Genomic DNA, 19,713 nt, shown 5'->3' with positions numbered 1-19,713 from the left:
GGCACAGCGGATCATGAGGTTGGCAGTTTGAGACCAGCCTCACCAACATGGTGAAACCCTGTCTCTACTAAAAATACAAAAAATATTAGCTGGACGTGGTGGCGGGTGCCTGTAATCCCAGCGACTTGGGAGGCTTAGGAGAATCGCTTGAAACTGGAAGGAGGAAGTTGCAGTGAGCTGAGATTGTGCCACTGTACTCTAGCCTGGGCAATATGAACAAAACTCTGTCTCAAAAAAAAAAAAAAAAAAAAGAGAGAGAGAGACATACAAAAAAGGAATTTATAAGGCTAAATCAGCCTTCATTTTTACATTTACACCAGAAAGGAGAAAATGCCTGAGATCTTTCCTAAAAGCATAGAAACATTCTTAGCTAGTCTACCCTTTTTTTTTTTTCCTGAGACAAAGTCTCACACTATCACCCGGGCTGGTATGCAGTGGGGCGATCTCGGCTCACTGCAGCCTCTACCTCCTGGGTTCAAGCGATTCTTCTGCCTCAGCCTCCCAAGTGGCTGGGACTACAGGTATATGCCACCACGCCCGGCTAATTTTTGTATTTTTAGTAGAGACAGGGTTTCACTCTGTTGGCCAGGCTGGTCTCAAACTCCTGACCTTGTGATCCGCCCACCTCGGCCTCCCAAAGTGGTGGGATTACAGGCGTGAGCCACTGCGCCCAGCCAGCTAGTCTGCTATTAAAAGTCTGTGATGTAAGGAGAATTAAGGACTAATCTGAAAGTCTAAATACCCTGGGTGTTCATGTCTATTCTGTCATTGACACTTGGTCTTTTATTACTTGCCTCCCTTTTGCTAAATGTTAAAATGAGTTCTCACAATAATTGAAAACCATTGCTTGATCAAGCTATTTGCTAAAGCTAATAATAATGCATAAATTACAATGTAAAGTTTGGGGAAGATGGAAAAAAGTTGATTTTGAACCTATTGGTTTAGAATTTGATTTATCTTTTAGAGAAAATCTGATCTGTAATAGAAACAAACAAACAAACAAAAACACCTGGGGACAGGAGATTTCAGTTTTAGTTCGTCAGTACTTTTTTTTTGAGATGGAGTCTTGCTTTGTCGCCCAGGCTGAGCACAGTGGCGCGATCTCTGCTCACTGCAACCTCTGCTTCCTGGTCTCAGGCAATTATTCTGCCTCAGACTCCCAAGAAGCTGGGATTACAGGCGCCCGCCACCATGCCTGGCTAATTTTTGTATTTTTAGTAGAGACAGGGTTTCGCCATGTTGGCCAGGCTGGTCTTGAGCTCCTGACCTCAATTGATCCACCCGCCTTGGCCTCCCAAAGTGCTGGGATTACCGGCGTGAGTCACTGTGCCTGGCCTAGTTTGTCAATACTTTTAATTAGCTGAGTGATTTGGGGGCCAAGTGTGTAAACTTTCTGGAACATAATTTCCTTTTAGGTTAAATGAGAGATCTGAGGTGAACATTCTCTTATAGCTGTACTATTCTGTGCATTAAATTAATAGTACAGGCTGGGTGCAGTGACTCAGGCCTGTAATCCCAGCACTTTGGGAGGCTGAGGCAGGAGGATCACTTGAGCCCAGGAGTTCAACACTAGCCTGGGCAACATGGTGAAACCGCATCTCTACAAAAAATACAAAAAGCTAGCCAAGTGTGGTGGCACATGCCTGTAGTCCCAGCTACTTAGGAGGCCAAGGTGGGAGGATTGCTTGAGTCCAGGAGGTTGAGGCTGCTCCTGCCACTGCACTCCACCCTGGGTGACAGAGGGAGACCCTCTGTCTCTCTCTCTCTCTCTCTCTCTCTCTGTCTCTCTTTCTCTCTCTCTCTCTCTCACACACACACACACACGTACAAAATTAGTAATTCATCTCAGAGGGACAACAGGGCATGTTGTAAGAATTACACTGTATATATGAATGATGAATATATAAATGATCTGTAATTCAAGCCTGCCTTTTCCTGTAAATTATTTTGAGAACTGTGAGGCTTACTTCATTAGTGCAAATAGGTACAGCTAAATAGTGGTTGGGGAAAAGGAGAATTTGGGCAACTTGGCTACAGGAAGACATAGATGTATTGAAAAGGCACTATGTTCACTGCGCTGTTTTTTGTTTGAAATGAGTCAGTGATGGTCCTGTATTACAAGCAGTACAAACATTTAAACTGGAGGCTTATTTCTATAGTCAGAGGAAATCCAGGGATGGTGGATCTGTGATTAACTGTTTCTGCTCAGGCAGAAACAAAGAAAATGGAGAGGGTAAAGGGTTCTATAGTTGGGGATGTGCGGTTAATGTATGTCTAGATAGATATAGATATCTAAATTCAGGTGAAATTCACTGTAATTTTTTATAGAAAAACTCTTTATGTAAATAATTGAGTTTATAAGATAAATCTTTAAGCTTAAAAAATGAGAGCTATCTAGAGACTAGGTAGACCTATTAAAAAGAAAGATGTCTTGAGCATATAGGTGTTCATAGATACTTTACATCTTCCTTGCCAATATAGTACTCTGCCCAATACTTAGAAGATACATCTCTTCCTGAATCCAAAATAGTAAATGGAAGATACATGAATATAAAAGCTGAAACACAACTTGCAACTGAACTAAATTTTGAAAACTATATCCCCTTCGTTTTTAAAGAAAGCTGGCAAGACAATCTGTCCAAATAAATGAATTGAAATAATTAGTACACTGTAAGGTTCTTTCTAAAGTCTTATTGCTCCCAAGTCCATTTTCTAGTGACGTTTTGCAGGACCTTCAAGCTGATTAATCTTCCCTAATATGGGGCTAAGAATCTGAATTCTTCTAGCCCTGACTCCTGGGGCTGACATGAGTCCTGCTAAGGGGAAGATGAATAATTGAGCCTTTTCATATATTTTCCAGTTTGAAGAAGAAATATACACAGAGTATGTGTGTTTTGAATCTAAACATGTGAAAAATGTATTTGTGTGTGTGTTTTAGAAAGCTGGTGTATTACGTCTGTTCTAAAAGTAGAAAAATGTGACAACACAATAGAACACTTGTCAGCGTGCTTTCTGACATCTTAGTTTTTTGTTGTTCAGTGCTACCCTCATAAATATTCTAGGGAATGTGTAATATAAGTGAGGTTTTGGGAAATCCCAGGTGTAGGTTTTAAGCGGTTGATCCGCCTCCTACTGTTTTTGTGCTTAACCTGCTATGGATGATCATGATGCTTGACCAGCCTAGGCGCTTTTCCTGCCTTTGGGGTTCTCTGGCTGGTTTAGTGCAGGGCATACTAAGGATCTGGTTGGCACTGCTGTTTGAGAAGGCACGTGAGCTGTGCTGTCTGGTGACTACTGAGCACTTGAAATGTGACTAGTGCAACTGAGGAAGTGAAGTTTTAATTTTATTTGTGATTAATTTAAATTCATATTCAAATAGGTACATGACACTAGTGGCTACTGTATTGGACAATGAAGATAGAGAACACTTCCATCATCACAGAAAGTTCTCTTGGACAGCACTGCTCTAGCAATCTCATTCCAAGACTCCCGTTGGCCTGGCACAAATCTCTGAACAAGTCAACTATTTCCCCAGCATTCTAATTTATCAGATGGAGGTGGAGTGCACATGCCCTGTGGTTGCCAAGAATATTAATATGTGAACAAAAACATCAGAGCTCTGTCTCCTAAGGAAAAAACACTTTTTAAAAATACCATAGAAAACAAATGATGGTATTTCTTATAGTAATAACTATTAAAAGACGTCTAGTAACTGCTAGCACGGTGGTTTGAGAGAACTTATGCTAATTCATATTTGAAGGATCTATAATCCGTATCACTTTTTCTGTTTAGGTACTTAAAGCTTTCACCAAAACACCCAGAATCAAATACTGCTGGAATGGACATCTTTGCCAAATTCTCTGCATATATCAAGAATTCAAGGCCAGAGGCTAATGAAGGTAAAAAACAAAAAATTGAATTAACACTGCAAAAAAAAAAAACCCCAAACAACAACAAGCTGTTACTATGACAGTGATTATAAATGAATACTTTAGAGTCCAGCCATTCCCGTAAGTAATAAAAACTGTCTTTCAGGGTTGGTCAGAAATTGGATGGTAAACTGGAGTAAGTCCCTATGTTGCTGTTTTCCATGTTTCTAGCTAGTAGCACAGTATATAGTTAAGTGTGTGATAAAATGCTTCTTGAGTGAAGTTGATCTCATATTATTTTGAGAAGTTACTGTGAGGGGAGCTAGGCAAAGAATTAATGGTGCATCAGAAACAGTGGATTGTGTGGTTGTGGTGGTTTAGCATAGATTGGTCGAGCTTAATTTAAATTAAAACTAAATGTTTATTGTTGAGTGCCTGCAGCCTAAAGTCAGTCTGAGGGTTTTGTTGTTGTTGTTTTTGCTAATTACCCTTAAAGAGCAATTTTTGGAGTTGCTCTAAGAGGGTAATTAGACATACTATCCTTCCAAATTTATCTGCATCTTCAAGCTGGAATTTCATTTTCAAGTCATGTTTTCATGGTGAGAATTGTTTAGGTAGTACAGATACAATTTTCTTTTATTTATTAAAGGACACTATTTTTATTATCTTATTTACCAAATGGATGTATAGTGTAGGGAGGTCTCTTTGCAAGAGGTTCCATTCAGTGAACCTTGTCTTAACTACAGCATTCAGTAATTTCATTTTCTCTTCTCTTCGGGATGTTAAGCATAGTTCTTCTCTTCTGGGGAAAACTGTGTAGCACACATTAGTGTTTATTTGAAAGTAACCCAATAACCAAAAATGCTAGCTCCTAAAAATATTTATCATAGTTTCAGATAGTTTCCTAGCTTGAGTGGGGTTCTTTTGAGAAGTTTATGTCAGCAAAGGAACAAGAATACCAAAGGGGAAAATGTCAGTGCTAGTTAAACAAGAATAAATGTCGTATAAAAAAGTGAAATACTTCCTAATTTCCTTATGTTATTTCAGTAGGCAAATTCCCAAGCTATTCAGGCTATTTTTTATTACTAAATTTTAAAATTGCAGCACTTTATAATAATAGTATTGAATTCCAATGTTTTTTGCTCTTGATTTTTGGAATAATACTACATGAAATGTTTTTCTACAGTGAAGGGAAAAAAGGGAAAAATGTTAGTGCTTAGGTCTGGCTTGTATCTGTTAATAATGTATTGCGGTAGCTGCCATGGTTTGGAAGCAATTTTCTTTAGTAATTGGCTTTTTTTTTTTTTTTTTTCCTGACTAATGTTTCTGTCTAAGCAATTTATACATTAAGTAAGTGATTATGTTGGAGCCCCTCCTTTCCACAGACAGTGTCTTTTCTGTTCTGCCCTTCCTTCATGCAAGCTAACTGTTCTTTTCATAAAATTACCCTTTTATACCCAGATGCTCCTGCTGCATACTTCTTGGAACAATCTTAGTTACGGTTATGTTTGTATTTTTCTGTGTGGCTTTTTGGGAGTTGGAGGGTGGTTAAATTTCTTCTGACACTTGGTGAGGAGGAGAAAGGAATAAAATGTGTTTGCTTCTGCTTTGAGGGATGAGGATGGGGCGGGGTGGGGGGGGAATAAAAAGGTTAGAAAGTGACTCATTTAAGTATAACTTTGTATTCTATTTTTTCCCTATCAATTTGTTACTATCTTAAGTAGCCACCTACTCTTCATGTGCTCAGAGTGCTGTAACTAGTAAGAACAAACAACATAATATAATACATGGTACATAATCTAGAAGGCTTTATATTGAATTACCTACTGGAAAAAATAAAAGTTCCAGTTGCCAAGCAACTTCTCTCCACAGGGACCTGTTGAGGCCATGATACTTTAGAAAATAATATTTCAAATCACTTTGGAACTTAATGGGCCCTCCTTATGTATGTTTGCTGCAGGTCTCACATCTGTTTAGTGCAATCAAAAGGCTTTAGTAATCCTAGGAAATTAGTGATTCACCTTTTTATTTCCCCCAACCCCCACCCAAATGCTGACAATTCACACAAAGATGGATTTGTCATTTTACATGGTGTAAATCAGAGTAGACAAGTCTGATTAGTTTTACCACCTACTAAATATTTTCAAAATCCAATATGTTTAGACAATTTTAAACCTTTTAGGACTTAATTCTAAGTCAGGGATTTGATGCCTGAATGCTACAGTTTTGGGCTAGTGAAACTGAAATAGAAGGACTAGTGGTTAGGTTGGAGTACGAAGTAAAAAGTAAAATGTAAAGAATAAAGGGAGACACTGATGATAGATAACACATATATAATTATTTTGGTAACATGTTCAAGTTGATTGGGAGTAAAAGTTTATGTAACCATTTAGGCATTCAAAGAGAAGTTCATGGGTAATTTCTTTTGTGGGGATGTGTTAAGCATGACCTGTCCCTAGATCTCTTACTTTTTTTTAAAGTTCTGTGGTGGTATTAATTTATGTAATTGGCCAAGGTCCCAACTGTAACTAGTCGTTGGTATTTATAATACTCACAAGAGAGAAGTGAACTTAGCGTTGTTGAATGTACTCTGAGGCATATTTCATGATGTCCAAATTCCTATTTTTAGATGGAGGCAAGGAATCTAGAGGTCCTGATTAGTTCCTTTTTATTCAGGATCCTCTCCCTTCTCCTCTCCCCACAACTCCTGCCTTTCTCTCTGGAAAAGTGTTGTAAGTCAGAGGATGGTTGTGCATTATTGTAGCAGTAAGCCTGCATTGTATATTAAATTATCTTTAAATACCCATTACTTCTTTCTGTTTTCCATTGATGTGTAACTTAGCCTTAAAACTTGTTTGTATAAGGTTACCCTTTATTAAGACTGTGGTAGGTAGCTTGAAAATATAGTTTTATCCATGTCAGTGCTTATAATTTTTAGTCTTTGTTGTAGTCATTGTAAATTATCTTGTTTTTCAATAACAGAAATGCTCTTGTTACATTTAATGTTTTCTGCCTTGAATTTTGCACATTCAAATCATGTAACAACAGAGAATACATGCTTGCTGAAAAAGTTAAAATGGTATAGAAATAAATTTAATAAAACTTAATTGCCCCTCTTTAATCGTATTACATGACCTCAACAATTTAATGTCCTTTTTTTCTATGTAATTTTGCAAACATTTCTGTAAATATGTATTGTGTACATACATTATGCAGTTACTATATCAAAATATAGATCTACCTCTATTTTTAGAAATTCTGCTTTGTATTTTATAATATGGATTTTCATTTAGCCATTTCCATGTTGATAGACATCTAGATTATCTCAAGTTTTTTTTTTTTCTTCATTATAATAAACAGTGCTGCTGGTGAATGTCCTTGAGCTAGATTCCAAATAGTTCAAGAAGTTTGTGCATTTTAAATTTTGCTCTATTTTGCTAAATTGTTCTCTAAAAGTCTATACCAGTTTATATTCCCACAAACATGAAAGTATTCATTTCCCTACACTTTGGACCCTGGTGTGTGTTAATCTTTCTAATTTTACTGTGTTCTCTTAGACAAAAAAGGGTGTTTTGACTTTCATAATTAATTTTAAACCGATTGTGTTGCTCTGTTGCACTTAATAATTTTTTGAGAGCTTTTGAAATAGCTTCTTAGAGATACCAGCATTACTACATCAAGGGTATTGGAGAATAATAGTGCTACTTATTATCTACAGACAGGGAGCTACTTTGTGATGGCTTGCTACTGCCTTCTAGTGGTTAATTTTGGCATTTTCTTTTTCTTTACATACTCCTTTGTGATGATTAGTCTTGAAAACTGTATTGTGTTTATTGAATGGTGCTACTTAGTACTTTTTGATAGCTCTGTTTGCATCTGTTTTATTGGTCATACCTTACGTTGATAAATATAATTGTATCAAAGTAATTCATCATTCTTTGTTTTCATTAATATATCTTTGTTATGACATTCTTAACTATGAAAAATTACTAACACTCTAGTCAGGTATAGCAATTCAACTTCATCAAAAGTGCTTTGCTAAGTCCAAAATTATAGAAAAAAGAGTCATTGTAATGTTATGCTAGACTTTAAAAAATGTATTTAAATGAGACAAGGTTTCGCCACGTTTCCCAGGCTGGTCTTGACCCCCTCGACTCAAGCAATCCACCCAGCTTGGCCTCCCAAAGTGCTGAGATTACAGGCATGAACAACTGTGCCTTGCACTGAGGAATACTATGTGTTATAAACCTTGTAAATTTAGGATATTTTATTTATATATATATAAAATTCAGGAAAAACATTAATTTACGGCAGGTCCAAGGTTAAACATTTGCTCAAAAACTTGTCAGAACACTCAAATAGCATTTGAGACAATAATTCAATGTTTGATTTCAGGCAACATTATCCTCCCCATGGACTGATTCTATTCATTGTAATCTGGTCAAAGAACTAGTCCTTGTACTCTAATATGTTCTTGTTCTGCATTCACTGCTTTTTTTGTCGTCGTTTTTTGTTTGTTTTGTTTAAGAGAGAGTCTTGCTGTGTCGCCCAGGTTGGAGTGCACTGGCATGATCTCGGCTCACTGCAACCTCCACCTCCCGGGTTCAAGTGATTCTCCCGCCTCAGCCTCCTGAGTAGCGGGGACTACAGGTGTGCACCACCATGCCTGGCTAAGTTTTGTATTTTTAGTAGATACGAGGTCTCATCATGTTGGCCAGGCAGGTCTTGAACTGCTGACCTCAGATGATCTACCTGCCTTGGCTTCCCAAAGTACTGAGATTACAGGTGTGAACCACCGTGCCCGGCCATGCATTCACTGCCTTTAATAAAAAGCATATTAAACCTTGTTTTACAACCTTGAGATTCTGCTCTCTCCTTTTTCTCTTTTCCTTTTAAATATAACCATAAAATGTGTTTCATCATTTCCTGGAATTCTTACTGACCTAGCTGTTTCTGACATTGTATTCTCTTGTTAATTTATAAACTACATTTCAGCTAACTATATGCATTATGCTGGCCTGAATGTAATTAATAAAAGTTTGTTTATTGTTTTGTGTTTTTGATCTTTTAAGTGGCTTGTTTCTCTGTCACTTCTGTAGTTTCAGCTGAGCTCTGCTAATGTCTCAACTTCATTTTACTGGGTTCCAGTGCCCTCTGCTGGTTATGTTTCCTCTAAGAAATAAGCTAACTTGATCATGACTATGGCTAGCATTATCATTTAATAATAAAGTGGGTAGATCTTTGACCTTGTCACTTATCACTTAGGTAACACATTCTAATTTGTTTGATATTTACCTAAGTAAAAAATATTACCAGGTCAGGCACAGTGGCTCACGCCTGTAATCCCAGCACTTGGGGAGGCCAAGGCAGGTGAATCGCTTGAAGCCAGGAGTTCAAGACCAGCCTGACCAACATGGCATAACCCCATCTCTACTTAAAACTACAAAAATCAGCCAGGCGTGGTGGCACACACCTGTAATCCCAGCTACTCAGGAAGCTGAGGTGGGAGATTCACTTGAAACCCAGAGGCAGAGGTTGCAGTGAGCTGAGATTGCACCTCTGTACTCCAGCCTGGGCGACAGAGTATGAGACTCTGTCTATAAATAAATAAATAAATAAACTAATTAATTTGTAAAAAGTAGAATTAAATATATAACAATAGTACCATATAGGACAGAAAGGAGGTTAATGGAGTTCCAAGTTCTTTGCATTATCCTGGAAGTGGCAACAGTTATAATTAAACTTTAATGAGTCAGGGAAACAAAAACTAGAAAAGGATGTATAGTAAGCTAACAGAGGTGGAAATAGAGGAATAATTTTTAAAAATGTAATCCATAGGAAGGTAGGAGAGAAGAAAAGAACACAGAACAGGTGGACAAATAAGAAGTATATGGCAGATTTAAACCAGAGTTTTTAGTAATTACATTGAATATACATTGTTTAAATATTCCAAAGAAAAAACAAAGTTTACCAACTGGATTAAAAACAATGTTGCTTATGTGCAAGACTCTATCTATCTATCTATCTATCTATCTATCTATCTATCTATCTCTATCTATCTATCTGAAACACATACATAAATGAAATGTGGATCCAGGAAAGCTAAAAATGCAATAGTGTAAATCCTAACCTAAAGAAAGCTGACAAAGCCACACTGACATTGGATCAAGTAGACTTTAAGGAAAGAAGCATTATGAGATAATGAAACATGTTCCAGACTGATTTAAAAAGGTTAATCTACCAGGAAGATAAAATAATTCTAAATTTGTGTTACCAAATAACTAGCCTGAAAATAAAAGCCAAACTGACAGAACTAAGAGAGAGAGACTAATCCGCAGTCACAGTGGGATCTTAACTTACCTCCTTAGTAACTGTTAGAACCAACCGCAAAAGGAAAACAATGAGAAGACAAAATTGAACAATACAGTGAACAAATTTAATCTCATATATGTATATACATATCTCACTGTACTTCAGAATATACTTTTGTTTTTCAAATGCACATGGAACAAAATTGATGGTAAAGCTGGGCCATAAAACAAAGCTAAAAATTTTTCCAAAAAATTGAAAACATGTGGAATGTTTCTCAATCAAAGAAAATATGATAGATATCAATAACAAAAGTACAGCTAGAACTGGGCACAGTGGTTCACAGCTGTAATCCCAGCACTTTGGCAGGCTGAGGTGGATGGATCACTTGAGCTCAGGAGTTCAAGACCAACTTCGGCAACATAGCTAAACCCTTTGTCTACAAAAAATAAAAAAACTTGACAGGTGCAGTGGCATGTGCCTATAGTCCCAGCTACTCAGGAAGCTGAGGTGGGAGGATCGCTTGAGCCCAGGAGATGGAGGTTGCAATGAGCTGAGAGCATGCCATTGCACCCCAGACTGGGTGACAGGAGTGAAACCTTGTCTCAAAAATGAAAAAAAAAAAGCTACAGCTAGAAAGTTTCTACATGTTTGAAAATTAACTATCATATTTCTAAATAATCCACAGATTGAAAAAGAATAAAGGGATGAAAATACAGAATGTCTACATTTGTGAGATATGGCTCAAACCGTACTTAGAGGGAATTGTATATTTCCAAAAGCCTATATTAGAAAAGAAAAGAGCTCAATATTGGTGAAGTAAAAATTAGAAATACTAAAGAACAGAATATAAGGAAGTAGAAAACAAACATGACATTGAACAAGCAAGCTAAAAGCTAGTTCTTTGAAAAATCTAACAAATAAAAAAAATTGATAAGTCCTTGACAAGGAAAATCAAGAAAAGTGAGAGAAGACAGCAAAAACCAATATTAGGAATGAAAAGGAGGATTGCTACAGATGTTCCATTAAAGTGATTTTTGGAGGATATTATGAAAAAATTTATGCTTATAATTTTGAAAACATTGGAGAAATTTACAGAAAGTACAGTGTAACAAAATTGACACAAGGAGGAATTAAGTATGTGAATATTCTTATATCGTTTAAATTTCTTATAATTTGGCTTCACTGTTGAATTCTTCCAAGCATTGGAGGAAGGAAGGTCATACTTGCATATACTTTTCCAGGGAACAAAAAAGAGGGAATACTTTCTAACTTGCTTTTTGAGGGCAGGGAGCCTTGATACCAAAATCATATAAGAACATCAAAAGAAAGGACAATTTCAAGCCAGTCTTTCTCAAATATAGATACAAAAGTCTGAAACAAAATATGCCAAATCTAGCAACATAACAAAAGGTAATACAACCACGTTGGATTTCTCAGGAATGGAAGATTGTTTAAAAATTCAAAAATCTGGCCAGTTGCTGTGACTCACGCCTGTAATCCCAGCACTTTGGGAGGACGAGGGCAGGCGGATCACTTCAGGTCAGGAGTTCGAGATTAGCCTGGCTAACATGGTGAAACTCCGTCTTCTGCACAGGCTCTTCCTCCTACCTATCCTTTAAATGATGTTCCTTAGGGCTTTCTCTAGGCCTTCTACTTATCCTTTACTCCATGGTTTCAGTGTTCATTTATTTTCTCATAACTTCTAAACACATTACTCCAGCTTAGTTTGTGACACTTGAAACCGTATTTGTCTGTCTATTGGACATCTCTATTCACATGTCTTACAGGCACCTCAAACTCAGCATGTTAACTGAACTCATCTCCATAGCCCCTAAATCTGTTTCTCCTTGGGAAGGTAAATGGTTCAGTAACTGACACCAGCATTCACCCTGGGAGTCTTTACTTTCTTGACCAGCTTCTCTATACTACCCTCTGTCCCCAAGATCTAAACTCTCTGAGGATAGGAACCTATTACGCTTTATTCAACAGTGAATTTAACAAGACTTAGAATAAGACTTGGCATGTAGTAGGGGCTCAATTATATTTTGTCGAATGCATCTTCCCCCCCTTTCTCCATATTCACTTTGGTTTCTGAACTCTGTTAGTTTTTATCTCCTAAAATCTATTCATTCCTTTTTATGCCTGTAGCCCCTTACCTAACTAAGACTACCATGTGTTACCTGGACTACCATGAAGGGACCAAAGGCTGAGTGGGTGGCTGCAATTTGGAAGAAGAGGTTTGGGGTTAGGACATATGTACATTGCTGGTAAAATATCTAAGATGCAGCATGTAAGCCTTTACCTTTTTCCTTAAAGGACACAACTGAATTCAGACTTAAAACTACATGGTTTGCCACCTCATGATATTTAACTTTCTTTTGTGACCAGTTACCACAGTCATCTGTGTAAGTTCATCTATTCTGAGAGTGAGCGGGAAGGTGGATTGGAAGTAAAGGATAAGAAGGATAATAGAAGGTCTGTCTGTTGTTACTCCATATTTTTAATGACATTCGTACCCCCTTTCTGCTGAGGGCCACTAACCTTGACTTTCCAGATATACAGTGGTGCTCTGTCCCACGTTAATGAATGCCATCAAAAATACGGAATAATAACAGACAGATCTTCTATTATCCTTTCTTCTGAATCTTGACAATCAGAATCATGATAATCTGAATCATGACAATCAGAGCATCTTAATCTATTTGGTTAAAAGAGGCTCCTAGTTCAGTATTGAAAATTGAACTCTTTGACCTTTGTGTTTTTTGTGTAAGATAATGCTATTCTTGGCTTCCTGTGAATTATAAGACAGTTTTGAAAATCCCAGGTTTTCTGTTTGGATTGTTTGAATTGGTATTTCTTAACACATTTCTTGCTGATAAATCAAAATATTCCTGGGGGAGCAGGAATTAAAAATGAGGGCAATAATCTGTCTCTAAGATTTTTTAATCTCTAGATTTGAATTAGTGTGCTTGCCTTTTCTCATCCATTTTTCCAGTTTAAATGTCAAATGTGTTGGAGCATTTGTGTTCATGTGTGGGACATGTAGTTGTTAGCAAGTTTTTTTTTTTGAGATGGATTCTCGCTCTTTCACCCAAGCTGGAGTGCAGTGGTCCTATCTTGGCTCACTGCAGGCTCTGCCTCCTGGGTTCACGCCATTCTCCTGCCTCAGCCTCCCGAGTAGCTGGGACTACAGGCACCTGCCACTACACCTGGCTACATTTTTGTATTTTTAGTAGAGACAGGGTTTCACCATGGTCTCGATCTCCTAATCTCATGGTCCGCCTGCCTCAGCCTCCCAAAGTGCTGGGATTATAGGCGTGAGCCCCCGCGTCCGGCCTGTTGTTAGCAAGTTTTCACAAACACCACTGTTTGACATTATTATGCTTATTTATACTTTTACCTGAACAAACTTGTTTCATCCCCCACCCTATCACATAATTAAGCTCTAGGAGAGCAGGGGCCTTGTCTGTATTGTTCTCAGTACCTTGTGTCAGAGTAAACACTAGTTACTGACTCAAAGAGTCATGCTTCTACATGTGGACTTGAGTGGTTTTCGTTCTTACAGTATTCTCACTTTTTCCTTTTTTATCCCCCCCAAGCACTGGAGAGGGGTCTCCTGAAAACCCTGCAGAAACTAGATGAATATCTGAATTCTCCTCTCCCTGATGAAATTGATGAAAATAGTATGGAGGACATTAAGTTTTCTACACGTAAATTTCTGGATGGCAATGAAATGACATTAGCTGATTGCAACCTGCTGCCCAAACTGCATATTGTCAAGGTAGGTCTGAGGGGGTGATGTCGCATTGCCATTGCCTTGTATTGTATTTACTAACATGGCATTTCCTTTGTGCTCAAAACATTTCTGATCTTATATGACTAGTTGTTTAACTCAATGCTGTTTAGGCAATAGTTGAAACACCCTAGAGTTAGTTAAATGGAAAATTATGTCTTAAAATTGAGGAATATAAGAAAGATGAATTTTTTTTTCTGTGACTGCATAAAAATTCAAAGATATCATGCATGACTTTGAATTGGAGTTTGCCACACTGACTTCTGTTGTCAAATTCTGTTCTGTGATCACACCTGGCTTTCTCTATTCAAGGCAAAAAGTATTGAGCATTTATTATATGAGACACTGGGCTGGGCACATTGTTAAATAGAATAACAATAAGCACTAGTTGTAAATAAAGACCTAAGATAACAAAAATAGATGTAAAATAGTGTATGTGTGTTGTGAAGTATTTTCCAGTGATTATACTTGGCTGTCTTTCTGGGTGTCCAAGGCAGTTATTTGCAGTCACTGTCACACTTCTAAATCCCTGGTGTAGCTTGCAGTCTTGGTCATTATTTAAAACTGGTTAGAATGACTTCTTTTCAAATAGAAGCAGTTCTCAAAGATTTAGAGCATTAATTATTTGCTCCCAAATCTGAGATGTGTCTAGCTTGCAAGACATGGAAAATAAGTCTGTTAACTTTTGATCTCTTTGTATTTCAGGTGGTGGCCAAAAAATATCGCAACTTTGATATTCCAAAAGACATGACCGGCATCTGGAGATACCTAACTAATGCATACAGTAGGGATGAGTTCACCAATACCTGTCCCAGTGATAAGGAGGTTGAAATAGCATATAGTGACGTAGCCAAAAGACTCACCAAGTAAAATTGCGTTCATAAAAGAGATGTCTTCATGTCTTCCCCTAAGAATATGCTTTCCTAACAGGCTACTCCTTCTTACAGAGCAGAAATTGTATTTTGCACGAACATGCAGTTATTAAAGATTAGGATCAAGGATAGACAAGGTATAGTAGTTATCTTAAAATATACACTCCGAAGCAGTATTATTTTAAAATCATTTTACCCTGCCTATCTTCTCTACCCGGGTTCCCCTCTCTTTAATTTGGAGACACTCCACCACAAACTTTTCACTTTAGAGGTAGCTTGCCATCTCTCAGGAGCCCTCACCGTTGTGTCCATTCACTGTGTACAGATGGCAGAACTTTTGAGGTGCAATGTTTAATTGTTAAAATAGTAGCCACGACTTTATCAGGCAGCCCCAAACTGGTGCATAATGCATGGTACAAGGAATATTTATGTATTTTTTGGAATTTTGTAATATTTAGTAAAAGTATAGGAAAGGATTGTTACTGTATCAGAAATACTGTTTCAATTTAGTCTATCCAGGATATGTACTAACGACTATTACCACCAGAGAAGAGAGCTTTCTACAAAAGTCACTACAGATTTTGCTATATTGCTTTGTAGATAGATTTTTACTTTTGCCTAAAAGTATTTATCCTTCATACCAATTGTAACATCTGACACCATGTAGAAGCTAAAAGTTTAGAGGGAGTGAGGGCTTTCTCAAGACCTTCCTCAAGCATTTTATCTTTATAAGAGGAATTGATGAGCACCTGATACTCTGTCTAAATATGTTTATTATATGTGTTGTGCCCTGTGCCATTCATTTGGAACATTATTGCTTTCTTTATTTTAAAAAGCTTGTTTTTAGGTAATCATAGAGCTTGCTATTTGTACAACTTTTGAGCAACACTACATAAACTGATTTTTAGTTGATTTAGCTATAGCAGTACAATGATTAGTAATGTAAAAATTAACACAGAAATTAACCTAAGGAATGAAGGGCGGGTTTGTCAAAATATCAAGTGAATTTTTATTTCTAAAGTACATTTAATGTAGATGACCTAAAGAATGCATTATCCGTCCTATAAAAAAAAAAAAGATAAAACACAGGTCACCAACTTTCTCAGTTCACCCCATTTACCTTGTATAGAGGATTGTTCATTCCTTTGGGACTAAGTTATAATTATGGTGAGTGTGTCTTTACTGTAGTTTTGCCTGATCTCACTCATTGCATTTCCTGGAGTTAAATTTTCCAATAGCCATGTTGAGGACTAGCACTCTGCATGTTTTTGTTTTGTTTTTTGGGGTTTTTTTAAAATTGAAGTCCTAAACCAGGAATTATTTGTGCTCTAACAAGGGAGGATGAACTTGCCGAAAATAAAACTTTGCTATGTATTTACTCTTTTTTAAAAGACAAAAACAAAACCAGACTTTCTAAGTACTACTCCAAAGACTGTGATTGTGACTATAATACATTTTTGGTAATTTTTTTATACTTAATTTGTATAGGAAATGCTATTTCTCATAGGCTGTTTCTTGAAATTTTAAGTTTATTGCTTTAAAAGGGCAGTGTTTCTCCCACTTTGATATGCTAACATTTAGTGAGCACTGGCTTTATGGAAGCAGCTTTTTATAAGTGTCCTGCATTTTTTGAACTTATCATTAATTAGCTTAGTATGAAAGATAAGAAAATCTCCATGTCCTATCCATTTGGCTTAGGGAGATTCTTTACCATACCTTTCTTAAAACTCTTTATTGCTTATCAAAAGTTTTGAGTACCCGCTTTTTTTTTTTTTTTTTTTGGTAATTAAATATTGTATGATTTATCTGGTTCAAGGAAGAAGCACTAGTCAGTTATCTATTGAGAAATTATTTTGCAGTGGTTTTAGTGGGTGAAAGTGTCCCATCTGCACCAGTACACAGGCAGGCATTATCACTCTTCACCTACTTTTTAAATAGTGGCAACTTGGCATTCATTCTGGTGATACTGAACCTTGCCTCATAGCTTAAAGTATAAAAAAGATTCAAGAGCAGTAAGATTTGTTCTTTCCAGTGAACAGTGGACCAAGTGGTGCACGGTGGAGGGCTAACAGAGAGCTCCATTCTTCAAAATATGGTGATGAAAATTCATTTTGAAACTCAAATATTTTTCATTTTGGATATTCTCCTGTTTTTATTAACCCAGTGATTATACTTGGCCATCCCTCTAAATTCGAGGAAGGCATGTCTATTGTGATTTTGATGAAGACAGAATTATTTTTCTCTGTAGAAAGACAGATACCACTTTATCAGGGAAGTTAGTCAAATGAAATGGAAATTGGTAAATGGACAAAAGCTAGCTAGTAAAAAGGACGATCCAGCAACATGCTTTAACCCCATTGTATGTTTGTGGAAAGAGCATAGTTTAAAATCTTGAGAAATTTGGGACATAAAAGTTTTCATAGTAGACAGGTCATGCAGTATATGAATTGACATAATGGAAAAATCTGATTTTATTTTTACAACTAGTGAATCCATTCCCCTTCATTTAAACACCTTTTGTGTTTTACTTCAGTGAGGAGATTGGAGTCTGAATGGATCTGTTTTCCAAGAGATTCTGAGAAATTTTTGTATTCAACAGTTGGAAAGCTCTCTATTCTAGCTGATAAAACTTCCCTTTTTTTTTGATGTAGATGCAGATATTCTGTACAGTTCTGTTGTCTTTTACTAGGACTGTTAACTTTTATGATAAAATTCAAATAAGATTTTATTTCTTGGTAATTTTGGCTTTCACAATTTATCTTTAAATCCTTGAGCAATCTGTATACAATTAAGAGATTTCTGACATTTATTCTTACACTAAGTGGATCAACTCTAGGATTTAGGCACGTTAGCTTTATTTCTGTTGTGTTTTGAATCTCTCCGGAGTTGCATGTAGATAGCATTGATTTCTGTGTACTTAAACCCATTTAGAAAATAACTACAAAGTAAAAATGGAGAGGAAATCGAAATGTATTTTTTCATGAACATTTTGATACAAAGTTCATCATTTAATGATTCATCAATTTCTTGCATTAATTTGAATTAAGCATTTAATTCAAAGAGAGGGGAGCATTCATTATTGATATATGTGGGCTTTTAAAAACTCCATCCTTTATAAATAGTCAAGGTTTGGGCCACACAAAGTATATTTTTATCATGGAAAAATTTCAGCTCCTCAAGCCATCATGTTGAACAGAATTGGAGTATTTTCTTTAGAATTTCTGGAACAGGCAAATGAAAGCTTATTATAGGATGCATGTATTTTCTTTTCTCTTTGGAACATCAACACCAGTATATTGCTGGCAGCTATGGTATTAAAAATAAAGTATATTTTCACTATCATAAAGGATTCTTTTTTCCCCCCTCATGAAAATAAACAACAACTTGGGGTAAAAGTGTTTTGAGACTACTTTTTTTTCTATGGGTGATTCAGCACATTTAATACGTTAAAGGAAAAAAACCATAAGATCATTTCAATAGGTACAGAAAATAACTTGATTAAAATATTCATGTTACTCATTCTTAGCAAAATAGGTAACTTTTTTTTAACCTGATAAAGACTTTTATTGAGAACCTATAGCAAATGAAATAGAAGCTATATCGTTAAAGTCAAGAATAAGACAAGGTTGCCCTCTATCACAGCTACTATCCAGCTACTTTCACAGCTAGTTTATTTAGAGATATCCTAGCCAATGCAGTAACATCAGTGAAAGGAATAAGGAATGGAAAAGAAGCAACAAAATGACTGCCCTTGTCAGGTAATGATGATGGTGATGGTGTGTGTGTGTGTGTATAAAATCCAAAATAATTTACAACTACTAAAAATAATTCAGCTGGATTTCTAGTTGCAAGATTGAGGAACAAAATTTAATATAACTACTATATACAAATAGTAACCACCTTGAAAGCCAATAGAGAAATTGGTAACATTGTTTTTTTTTTTTTTTCTGGAAGAGAATTGGGTGCCTGAGGTAAATAGGTGGGAAATTATCAAGGTATACTTTTAAGTTTTTAGAAATTGGTAAATATATTACCTATTCTAATAAATAAAGTGCTTTAAAAAAAGAATAAAGATCCTAAGTGATTGAGGATCAAATCAAACTGTGCAATTCCTAGCCAAGCATGGTGGCTCATACCTGTAATCCTGGCACTTAGGGAGGCCAAGGTGGGAGGATTACATGAGGCCAGGAGTTCAAGACCAGTCTGGGCAACACAGCAAGACCTTGTCTCTACAGAAAAAAAAAAAAAAAAAAAAAAAAAAAAAAAAAAAAAAGTGGTAGCATGAGTCTGTAGTCCTAGCTACTTGGGAGGCTAGGGAAGGAGGATCTCTTGAGCCTAGAAGTTTGAGGCTGCAGTGAACTATGATTGTGCCACTGTACTCCAGCCTGGGTGACAGAGCAAGACCCTGTATCTTTTTAAGTGCAATTCTTTATGAAGAAAAGTACAAGACATTATTGAAAGGCCTAATAGAAATTTGTTCAGTGGATAGGCATACCATATTCATGGATGGAGAGCTCAAAAGCATGAAAATTTAAATTCTGACTATTTATAAATATATTTTCCAAGAAGATCCTAACAGGTGTTTTTGGAAACTAGATAAACTGATTCAAAAATTCATATGGAAGAGTCATGCCCCCAAATAGCCAACATATATTTGAAGATGGGGAAAGAGAACTTGTCTGACAAGATGCCAAGACTTATTAAAAACTTAGAGTAATTGATGGGTAAGATATAGGTCACAGCAACACAATACTACTGCTGCAACAACCATAAAAAACTATTAAAACACCAAAATAGGCCAGGTGCAGTGGCTCAAATCCCAGCACTTTGGGAGGCCAAGGCAGACAGAATCACCTGAGGTCAGGAG

The 19,713-nt window shown here is 36.6% G+C and overlaps 1 protein-coding gene across 2 annotated transcripts in view; it reads left to right on the top strand.

The window, feature by feature from the left end:
* Window positions 1-18,241, top strand: part of CLIC4 (chloride intracellular channel 4) — a 98,145-nt gene extending 79,904 nt beyond the window's left edge. For both annotated transcript variants that reach the window (XM_005544411.3, XM_005544412.4), the window contains 3 exons: window positions 3,793-3,899; window positions 13,781-13,962; window positions 14,680-18,241. In XM_005544411.3, the coding sequence (XP_005544468.1) occupies window positions 3,793-3,899; window positions 13,781-13,962; window positions 14,680-14,844 (454 nt within the window). In that variant the 3' untranslated portion in view covers window positions 14,845-18,241. The remainder of the gene's footprint in view (window positions 1-3,792; window positions 3,900-13,780; window positions 13,963-14,679) is intronic.
* The last annotated feature ends 1,472 nt before the right edge of the window (window positions 18,242-19,713 follow it).

This window comes from Macaca fascicularis, chromosome 1, assembly GCF_037993035.2.
Source record: "Macaca fascicularis isolate 582-1 chromosome 1, T2T-MFA8v1.1".
Taxonomy (NCBI): domain Eukaryota; kingdom Metazoa; phylum Chordata; class Mammalia; order Primates; family Cercopithecidae; genus Macaca; species Macaca fascicularis.
This window is presented reverse-complemented; position numbering and strand designations above follow the sequence as displayed.